This window comes from Athene cunicularia (genome assembly GCF_003259725.1).
Source record: "Athene cunicularia isolate RWA chromosome 27 unlocalized genomic scaffold, athCun1 chr27_part1, whole genome shotgun sequence".
Classification (NCBI taxonomy): Eukaryota; Metazoa; Chordata; class Aves; order Strigiformes; family Strigidae; genus Athene; species Athene cunicularia.
The window spans coordinates 4,847,159-4,858,055 of record NW_020799138.1 but is presented as its reverse complement, the minus strand read 5'-3'; the positions used below and the strand labels follow the sequence as shown (position 1 = coordinate 4,858,055).

The 10,897-nt window shown below is 63.4% G+C and overlaps 1 protein-coding gene across 1 annotated transcript; it reads right to left on the bottom strand.

Moving 5' to 3' along the window:
- Nucleotides 1-156: 156 nt before the first annotated feature.
- Nucleotides 157-8,742, bottom strand: PLCD3 (phospholipase C delta 3). Its single transcript, XM_026864727.1, has 15 exons — nucleotides 8,145-8,742; nucleotides 7,049-7,277; nucleotides 6,831-6,960; nucleotides 6,093-6,318; nucleotides 5,235-5,436; nucleotides 5,000-5,144; nucleotides 4,773-4,925; nucleotides 4,542-4,697; nucleotides 4,363-4,398; nucleotides 3,691-3,850; nucleotides 2,990-3,106; nucleotides 2,743-2,891; nucleotides 1,905-2,040; nucleotides 802-951; nucleotides 157-716 (listed from the first exon to the last, which is right to left on the bottom strand). Exons 1-15 carry the CDS (start codon nucleotides 8,734-8,736, stop codon nucleotides 628-630), a joined length of 2,670 nt encoding a protein of 889 aa, XP_026720528.1. The 5' UTR covers nucleotides 8,737-8,742; the 3' UTR covers nucleotides 157-627.
- Nucleotides 8,743-10,897: the final 2,155 nt, after the last annotated feature.

Genomic DNA, 10,897 nt, shown 5'->3' with positions numbered 1-10,897 from the left:
GTGACAGGGATGCCGGGACAGGTTCTGTTAAAATAAAACCTTTATTTGACTGGCTTGACACCGGGGTATAAATCTGTGACCATCGCCAGTGCTGGAGCAGGGGTTGGGAGGGCGGCCCCCAGCCATGCCGAGGCTCAGTGCCCTGGGCACGACGGGGCACATGGTAGCAGGGTCCCCTTGGGGCCTGCACAGTGACAGGGACCCCTCAGGGTCCTCGTGGTGATGGCACCATCCTTGCAGCCCAAGGAGGGGCTGGGATTGAGCGTGGCTGGGGGTGGTGATGTTTGGGGTTTGTTGTCACTAGTGTCACTCCCCCAGGGCTGTGCTAGGGTGTTGATGGCCTGGCCACCCCATCCTGGTTGTCACAGCATCTCTGTCCCCTCGGGGTCACAGCCAGGGAGGGGAGGAGCAGGGCATGTGGGCCAGCGGATGGTGTGGCCCTAAGGGACGTGGAGGGGGTCCCCTACCCCCTTGGGTCTCCCAGCCAGCCCTGCTGCCACTGCAGCTGTGTGAGCAGTGTCCCCAGGCTGTCCCCACACAGGGAGTCTCTGGTGCAGGAGGGTGCCCACCCCATGGAGGAGCATGTTGTCCCACGCACGGGGACATGATGTCCCTCTCACAGGGACCTCACAGACTCTTGCATCGAATGTGCACAAAGAGCGTGGCGGGGGACAGGGACGCCCCATCCTTGGAGAGCAGATGGATGTGACGATACCCTGGGGACAGAGACAGGGGCTGAGCTGGTGTGGGGCGGGGGACTGTCCCTGTCCCAGGGGGACAGCGGGGTGGGCACCCACCCACCTTGCCGCATGCTGGCCAGAGGCAGGGTGAACTGCCCCACGAAGTCGTTGCAGGAGGTGCTGTCGTAGTCCTCCACCACGAAGCGCACCAGGGCCAGCTCGGGCGCCCGCAGCTGGAAGCTCAGTGTCTCTTCCCAGCGGGGGTTGAAGCCTACGGCACCGGGACAGGGGGTGGGCGCTGCCACCATGGCTACCACAACCACCCTGGGCTTGGGGACCGGCTCAACCCTCCATTGTGCTCACCCCTCCCTGGCTTAGCTGCCATCCTGCACTGGGGTATGTGGCGACTGGGCCAGACTGGGGGAATGGAGGTCTTACTGGAGCCAGACTGGGCTATACTGGGGCATAGGGGTCATACTGAGGCCACAGTGGGGTATACTGGGGGAAAGGGGGTCCTACTGGGGCTGTAGTGGGGTATAATGGGGGAACAGAGGTCATGCTGGTGTGAGCCTGAGCTATACTCCAGAAATGGGGGTCCTACTGGGGCCAGGCTGGGCTATGCTGGGGCAATGGGGGTCTTACTGGTGCTGTGGTGGGGTATACTGGGGGAATGGGCATCATCACACTGGGGCCGGGCTGGCCTATACTTGGGGAATGGGGGCCCTACTGGGTCTGAGATGGGGTATACTGGGGAAATGGGGGTCCTACTGTGGCTGTATTGGAGTATACTGGGGAAACAGAGGTCATGCTGGTGTGAGGCTGGGCTATACTGCAGAAATGGGGGCCCTACTGGGGCTAAGATGGGGTATACTGGGGGAGATGGGGGTCACACTGGGCTTGGACTGGGTATACTGAAGGACAGGAGAGAGCAACACTGGGGAGGACTGGGACATGCTGGGACCCTGCCACTGGTCAGGATCAGGCTGTGCTGGAGACATGGCACTGCAAGACTGGGGTGCACTGTGGGGACTGGGATGTCCTGGTCACCTGCTCAGCTCCGGGGCAGGCAGTTGGGGAGCAGCGGGTGCCCGGGTGTTGGGTGCCCGAGGGCTCTGCCACCGCCCGGGGACCGGGGTACTCTGGGTGTCCCTGGGGGGGACTGGGGTGCTCTGGGATGTCCCCAGGGACCGGTGGCTGGGCCGTGGTGGCCCGGCAGGCGCTCACCATTGTTGAGCTTGTGGCGGGTCTGCTGCTTGCCGCAGTCAGCCGGGACGCCGTGGATCTCCACCCGCACGAAGGGGTCCACGATGGAGCTGCCCTTCTCCCGGTTCAGCTTGGGTAGCTGCTGTGCCGTGATCACCTGGGGACAGCGGGTGTTGGGGACCCGTGGCATGGGTCACCCCGGGGTGGTGGGCCCCAGGGGAAGGGACGTGGGGTGGCACTCGGCTGGGTGTGGGGACACGGTAGGGAGGAGAGAGGTGGTTGGTGCCACCTTGGAGAAGGAGTATGGGTGATGCCAGCTGGGTTTGGGGACAGGGTGGCACCCAAGAGGAGAGATATGGGTGGCACATGGCAGGAGGAAGGAGATGGTTAGTGCCACCTCAGAGAAGGGACGTGGCTGATACCAGCTAGGTTTGGGGACAGGGTGGCACCCAGGAAGAGGGACACGGGTGGCACATGGCAGGGAGCAGGGGCAGGATTGATGTCCCCGGGAGAAGGGACATGAGTGGCACTTGGCCAGGCATGGGGATGGGGTTAGTGTCACCCAGGTGTAGGGACATGGATGGTACTCAAACAGGTGTGAGGACAGGGACAGGGTCCCCAGGAGAAGACACACTGGTGGCACCCAGGAGAAGGTGTGTGAGTGGCACCTGTCTGGGCATGGGGTTGGTGTCACCCAGACGGTACATGGGTGGCACCTGGTGGGGTGTGGGATTGACATCACCTGGGAAAAGGGATGCAGGTGGCACCTGGCCAGGCATGGGAATGCGAATGTCATCACCCAGCAGGGACATGGGTGGCACACACCCGGGCGTGGGGCTGGGGCGGTGGGGTGCCTCACCCTGACGTGCAGTGCCAGGCGGCGGGGCCCCTCCCCGGGGGGGCTGCGCAGGCAGGGGGGCTTCAGCACGTAGCCACAGCGCCCGTTGCCCAGGAAGCGCCCGGCGTTCAGGTCCATCTCGTAGCCCGGCGTCTGGAAGTTGAGGGCCACTGTGGGGACAAGGGGAACAGGGTGTCAGGGTGGGTGACGGCCCTGGGGGAGGGGGTGCCAGGTTATGGGGTGTCCCCCGGGGGCTGTGGGGTCTCACCCAGCTGGCAGCCAACGTTCCACATCTCCTGGGGGTTGTAGTTGGAGGAGTTCATCTTCAGCCCCAGCGGGTAGACGCGGCTGAGCTGCCGGGCGTTGTACCGGACCAGCGCCGGGCCTGGGGGCGAACAGCTGAGCAGGGCTGCTGCACCCATGGGTGCTGGGGCGGGGCCTTGCCAGCAGGGTCCAGCCTGCACCCGTGTGCCTGGGGACAAGGACGGAGCCTGCCTGCCAGGGTGAACCCAGAGCCTGGGGCTCAGACCCCATGCATGGACCTTGACCTTGGACCTTGACCCTGAACCCTGACCTTGGACCCCTGACCCCAGACCTCAGACCCTGGACACTGACCCAGATCTTAATCTCAGCCCTGCACCCCAGACCCTGACCCTGATTCCGGACCTTCACCCTAGAACCCAGGCCCTGACCCCAGCCCTGACCTTGGGACCAGATGCCACATCCCAAACCCTGACCCCAGACCCTGATCCTGGACCTGTGGCCCCCACCCTGGCCTCTGGTCCAAGACCCTGACACCAGACCCCAGTTGCCCCAGGTCAGACCAGCCTGGTCGGGGCCAGCATGTCCCCAACCACGACCCATGGAGCCACCCTGGTGACAGCCCATCTGTCACAGCCCCATCCTGCATCCCAGCGAGGTCAGGAGCATGGAGCCACTCTGTCCCCATCCCCATCCCGTCACCCTCACCCGCCTCCTTGATAAGCTTCCGAGCCTTCCTCTCGCTGAAGGAGGACATCTCGCAGGGCCGGGGGTGGCGCAGGGCCTGGGCCAGGCCGGGGAAGGGGACAGCCTGGCAGTACACCACCACGGCCGACAGCTCTGGGGCCACCTGCGACGCGTCCTTGGCCTGCAGGAGCCATCATGGTGTCAGGACCACCCCAGCTCTGGTGGTCACCCGCCTGCCTGAGGGTCTACAGACTCGCTACCCTGCTGGTGCTGAGCACTGAGACCCCCAAGGCCATGGAGAACCTGAGGCAATGGAGACTCCCAAAGTGATGGAGACCCCAAGCAGGTGGAGACCCTGAGGTGATGCAGACCCCAAGATATTAAAGACCCCAAGATGATGGAGAACCCAAGGTCATGGACAACCCAAGGTGATGGAGAACTTGAGGTGACAGAAACCTCAAAGCGATGGAGATGGCAAGATGATAGAGAACCAAGGCAATGGAGATAATTCCCCCGAAATTGAGACCCCGAGGTGATGGAGACCCCAGAAGTGGAGCACCTGCCCCACCAGGGGAAAGGGGAGGCACAGCCAAGGAGTTCCCAAGCTCAGTCCCCTCTGCCAGCCAGTGACAGCTGCTCGCTGCCCTCGTGGTACCCGACCCCCCAGCCCACCCAGCTCCATCCATGACCCACCTGCAGAGGTTTGATCTCCTGCAACGACTGGAGTGACTGGAAGAGGAGAGAGCAGGGCTGCATCGGGGGGTGCTGGCAGTGCTCACCTGCCCCGGGCCCCGGCACCACTAGGACGCTGGTCCCGTGGCACTGCCGGGATGCCGGGGACCCCAGCACCATAGCCCTTGGAGAGCCCTTACCCGCCGGCTGCTTCTCTCCTGCAGCTTCTCCTCCTCCTCCTCTTCCTCCTCCTCTTCTTCCTCCTCCTCTGGATCCAGATGGCAGGTGATCCCCCGAGGCTCATGCCATGGCTCTGGAAGCTTCTTTCCTTTTACCAAGACCTTCCCCTTCAGCTGCTGTGGGAGGAAAGGCCGAGTTCAGGGCTTGGAGGGGACATGGGGACACGATGGTGGGTGGGTGGGTGTCCTTACCTCTGGGGACGGGAGGTCATGGGGGTCCTGCCCCTCCAGTGGCTGTGTCAGCAGCATGTCCCCCAGGATGGCCTTCATGTGCCGGGCCATGGTGGCCTGCTGCTCCAGCCCACAGTGGTTCTCCAGGGACAGGATGACGGGGTAGGGCGATTGCTGGGGATGGGGATGGGCAGCACTCAGCACCCAGCACCCAGCTCCCATCCCAGGGCTGCTGGCACCCTGCTCACCTTGAAAGCGTAGTCGCGGATGCTCTCAATGACATCACGGAAGAGGATTTTGGAGGTGAGTGTGTGGCCGTGGTAGACAACGGGTTCCCCGTCGGAGCCCTCCCAGCAATCCAGCTCCACACAACGGCATCCTGCCATCAGCACCCTGCCACCGCACCATCACTGGATGAGTCCCTGCACCACCCCAGCACCCTCGGACCAACTGGCTATGGAGCATCCGACCAGGGGCACCCACCTGACATAGGCTTCAGTGCTGCTGGTGCCGCCGATCTGGTTGCGGGTCAGGTAGGTGTTGTGGGAGGAGGAGATGAAGTAGTGGCACAGGGGCTGGCTCATGTCCTGGTGCACCTTGGTGTGCTCCTGGTTGAGGATGTCACCGGCGGCAGAGAGGAGGTACATCATGAAGCCATCCAGCATCATCAGGTCCTGCTGCCTGGCTGCAGGACACAGCGGTGAGGTGTCACAGAGGGCTGGCACACCGCTGGCAGGGTGGCACCCCTGGGACAATCCCCACCTGGATGTCCCCTCTCTCCCAGCAGTGCCATGTTCACCCCAGACCTGGCACTGTGGCACTCAGGGGATGTGGAGTTGCCGTTAGTGTCCCACCTCCACCCTGATGTCCCCTGTCCTGATAGTGCCACACCTACCTTAGGGTACTGTGATACCCAAGAGACATGGACGCCCTTCACTCCCACCATGATGTCCCCTGTCCTAGTGCCATGTTGACCCTGGACCTGCCATGGTGGGAGCCAAGGGACATGGAGGTCCCCTGGAAGTGTCACATACGTGCTAGGGCTGGCACTGCATCACCCAGGAGACATGGGGGTCCACTGCTGTCCACCCCCACCTTCCATCCCCACCTTCACGTCCCCTGTCCCCACAGTGCCACAACCACCAGGGACCAGCAAAGCCACGTGTTAGTGCCACCCTGGGGAAGGGACACAGGAACATTCACCCAAGCCTTGGAGAACTGCACACCAGCTCAGGGGGTGACACCACCAAGCAGACCCCCATCCCCATGTCATCCACCACCGCCCTTGGCTCCAGCAGCGCCCATCCCACCACCCCCCGAGCTGGCTGTCCCCAGACCCACCCTTCTCGTTGAGCTCGTAGGTGCGGATGATGGCACGGGCCTGGCGCAGGCTGGCATCCTCACCCTGGTCCTGTAGAAAATCCCGCAGCTCCTCGGCCGAAAGAACACGGTCCTCGCCAGAGTAACGCCCAAAAAGCTCCTCCAGCTCCGGCCGCCGCAGCAGCCGTCGGCAAAACTCCTCCAGCTCCCGGCCCTCCAGCCGCTCATCACCCGAGCGGTCGCACTCCTGATGGGACCAAAGCCCAACCTCGGGGACCGTCCCCTGCCTGTGGGGAAGGGGGTACGGCCACCCCCTGCCTCGTCCTGCCTGCCCCTTGGGGTTGGCAGCATGTGTGATGAGACTGGGGAGGCTCAGCTATGGGCATGAGGGCTCAGGGATGGGCTGTGTGGGCATGTGGCCTCTGTCCCCCCACCCACAGTCCTCTGACCCTCCACTCCGGGATGGAGCAGAGCAGAGCGTTGTGCCTCAGGATCCCCAGGTGGAAGGAGACTTGGGAGATACCCCTGGGGACAGCACCCCGTGGGGGGAAAATAGCAGACCTTGGGGACCTGCAGAGCAGTGGGGGAGACAGCTCACCCAACCCCATCATGATGGGACCCAACCATTGATGACGGTGGGTGGCTTTGTGTGTGATGAGTTTGACAGTTCTCCGTGCTTGGGAAGGCAGAGAAGTAGCCAACATTCCCTCCTGGTGACAACAGTGGGGGACAGCGGGTGATGGATCCCAGGACAGTTACCTTGAAGAGCTTGTAGGCATAGACATCATCCATGTCGATGTTGATCATCCTCAGCATGCTCTTCACCTCCCGGAAGGACATCTTGTTGTCCTTGTTCCTGTCTGCTCGCTGCAGGACCCCATGGATCCAGCTATGCCAGGGTAAGGAAACCACCCGGCGTCACCCCCATGGCTGTCCCCAACCTGTCCCCAAGCCCACATAGCTCCAACAAAGGATATTGGTCAAGCTTCTCTGGTTGACTCATGGCTTGCAGCCGCCCCATCAGCTTGGTGAGCCCTTGCACCCAGTGGCGGGCGTCCTCCTCTCCCCGGGCAGCCAGGTCGAGGTTCTTGCGCTTGCCCTTGAAGACGAGGGTGAAGCAGTGGCGCTCGGGGAAGGCGCCACCGTACTTGCGCAGACCCTCCGACTGGTGTCCCTCACGTACCCCCTCCACATGCATCACCGAGACTGCAGGGACACACGTGGGGATGGGGTCACCCTGGCGATGGAGGGGGTCCCTCGGCATTTTCCCCACCCATGAGCATCCTGCAAGATATCCTGGCTGCTGATGGACACACTACATGTCCCCAGGGGCACCCCAGGGGACTGGTGCTCAGCTGCTGTTGATGCTGCATCGGGGCTTAACCCACTAATCCCAGGCGAGACAGGAGCTGCCGTCCCCTGCGGGGATGGGGACAGGGACGCCGGTGGGGGATGGAGCTGTCTTGCAGCGGTGCCAGCTCTGGGCACCCATCCCAGATGAGAGGGTGGAAAGAGATGGCTGATGCTGGGGAGTGGGGGACAGAGTCTGGCTGGGGTGGAGAGGGGACCTCATGCTGGTCCCAAGGGGGACGGGGAAGGGTGTGGGCTTTGGGGCCCAGCCTGAGGTGCTCTGGGAGGCACTGGATGCACTGGAATGCAGTGAGATGCACTGGGTGCACAGGGAAGCACTGGGTGCAGCGGGTTTGGGTCCAGGTCCTGGGTGGGGGTCCGTGTTCTGGACTGGGGTCCACATCTTATGTCAGGGTTTGTGTCCCAGGCTGGGGGTGCACATCCTGGGTTGGGGTCTGGGTGCTGGGTGGGGTCTAGGTCCCAGGTTCTGGGATAGGGCCTGGGTTGGGATCTGGGTCCTGGGGTGGGGTCTGGGTCCCGGGTGAGGGGCTGGGTGCGGGTCTAGTCCCCGGGTGGGGTCTGGGTCCCGGCTCATGCCCAGGTCCCCACGGGCAGGTCTGGGGCACTGCCCAGGTCCCAACCCCTCCCTGCAGCTCGAGGCTGTGCAGGACGTGGCCCAGGGTCCCCGAGCCCCGGGGGACGGTCCCCAGCGCCGGCACTCACAGCTCTGCTGGGAGCGAGCGCGCCCGAATCGCCCCTCGAAGCAGACGGTCGCCCCGTCCTCCTGCAGGCGGAAGAGCCGCTCCCTGGGCACCCCCCGGGACTTGATCTTCCTCAGCAGGGAGCCCCGCAGCATCCGCTGGATGTCCTCGTCCTCCGTCAGGCCTGCGGGGGACCAGCCCGTGGGCACCCCGTGCAGATACTGGGGGATGCTGGGGGGCGCTGGGAGGTACTGGAGGCTCTGAGGGTGTACTGGGGGTACTGGATGTGGGTGGGGCTCGGTGCACATCTGTATGCATACCTCTGTGTCCCATGGGATGGGATGGGATGGGATGGGATGGGATGGGATGGGATGGGATGGGGCAGAATGGCACAGCACGGCATGGGACAGGATGGAGGGATGGGGACAGGACAGGGTGGGATGAATGGCAGAGGGCAATGGGATGAGATGAGACATATATGATACAATGTGACAGAACAGACAGGACACGATGGGACAAGATGGGACAGGTAGGATGGGAGGGACAGACAGGACAGGGTAGGACAGAGTGGGTGGGACAGACATGGCAGGATGGGACAGGACGGGACAGGACATGGCAGACAGGACAGGATAGGACAGATGGGATGGGACAGGAGAGATGGAATGGGATGGGATGGGATGGGATGGGATGGGATGGGATGGGATGGGATGGGACGGGACAGAGGAGAGGAGAGGAGAGGAGAGGAGAGGAGAGGACAGGACAGGACAGGACAGGACAGGACAGGACAGGACGGACAGGACAGGACAGGCAGAACAAGGGACAAGCCTCTGCCACCAGGCCCCTTTGGGACACTGTGTGACCGGCCAATGGGGTCAGGGCATGGCAGTGTGGTGGCAGAGCCCTGCTCACACGGCAGAGCCCAGACGTTAAATCCCAGCAAAGCCGCCCAAATCCCGCGTGGGGAGCGCCAGGACAGTGCTGGCAGCGGAGGTCAGGCCAGGAACGATGACGCAGTGGCCTCTGGAGACCTGCGGGCCCACGCCCGGGCTCACAGCAGGGCTGGGATTTTTCCGTCTATTCTCCAAAGAGCAGTTGTTTCCTCACTTTTTTTTTGTTTTGGCAACCACTTTTTAAGGACAGCCCTGGTGCCCGTGTCCCCACTCTGGTCGCTGCTCCTGGGCTGGGAAACAGCAGGTTTGGTGCTGAGCGGGGACATCCTGAGCTGGCCACGGCCTTGGGAATGTGGTCCCCAGCTGCCACCACCTCCTGCAAGGTCACATCCTGCCCACGGAGCAAGACTGAGGGCACCTTCGGAGGGCAGGTATGGACACACGGACACACGGATGTATGGACGCATGGATACAGCCTCGTGGTACACGGATGGATGGACACAGGGGTTGTCAGACACACGGACACATGGGGTCACAGGTGCACAAGTGTATGGATGCATGGACACACGGATGCACAGACACACGGACACATGAGTGTATGGATGCACAGATAAAGAGCTGCCGGGATGTGTGGACACATGGCTATAGAGGTGCAGGGATGTATGGATACATGGATGCTCTGATGCAAGGACACACAGACACATGGATGCACAAGTTTATGGATGCACAGATGCATGGACAGACATACAGACTCTCGGACACATGAGCACGTGGGGTCGTGGGTGCATGAGTGTACGAACAGCTGGACGTAGGGACACACTGACCCACAGGCACGTGGACACGTGGATATAATGCAGGGATATATGGATCCATGGATGCACAGACACACTGATGCAAGGACACACAGACAAGCATATGGGTGCACGGACAGAGGGACACAAGAGCTGTGCAGCTCCGGGCACACAGCCGCATGCCCAAAGCCGCCCGCGGGCCAGCGCAGCAGTGGGAGCAAAGCGCTCCCTCCATGGCAGGGGGCCAGCCCCTGCCCTGCCCACTGCTCCCACGCAGGATCGGGCCCGGCCGCCCCGGCGGGCACACCCTGACCTTCCCGGGCACCCGCCCCTCCTGCCTGCGCCTCACGGGCAGCTCTGCCCCGGGCTGTGCCGGGGTCAGCGGGGCCCCAGCCAGCAGTGCTCTGTGGGGAAACTGAGGCAGGGTGTTTGGTGAGGGGCCCAGGGAGCTGGAGCTAAGCCTTGGGGACAATAAGTACCCCGAGCAGGAGGGCTCCTGCCACCCATGATGTGGCTGAACCCCGACCCTGCGGTCCCCCAACACCTGGGACAGCACAGCTACTCTGGGGCTGCCTTGGGGACTCGTCCCTGCTGTGAGGGGCCCCATCCACCTCGGGGACACCCCTGCCGTGGGGACCCTCCTGGCCATGGTGACCCCTCCCCATGGTGAGGCACTCACCCAACCATGGGGACAGCTTCCTGCATGGGGGCCCTGGCTATCTTGGGGACCCCTCCCTGCCATGGGGCCTCCCCCCTGCCATGGGGGACTCCATCCGCCTTGGGGACCCTCCCGGCCATGGGGACCTCACCCAGCCATGGGGACATTTTCTGCACGGGGACTGTGTCTATGTTGGGGACCCCTCCCAGCCACGGGGACCCATCCCTGCCATGGGGGTCCCCATCCACTTCAGGGACGCCCCGAGCCACGGAGATCCCTCACGGGACCCCACTAGCACAGCTGCCCCCCCGGCAGATTCCGCCCGGTGCCCCCCTGCCCGCCCCGCCGGCTCCCCCCGGGACTCACCCATTTTCTTCAAGGCTCTGCCGGGCCGACGGGGGCCACCGGAGCCGTCCGACGGGGCGCGGGGCTGCTC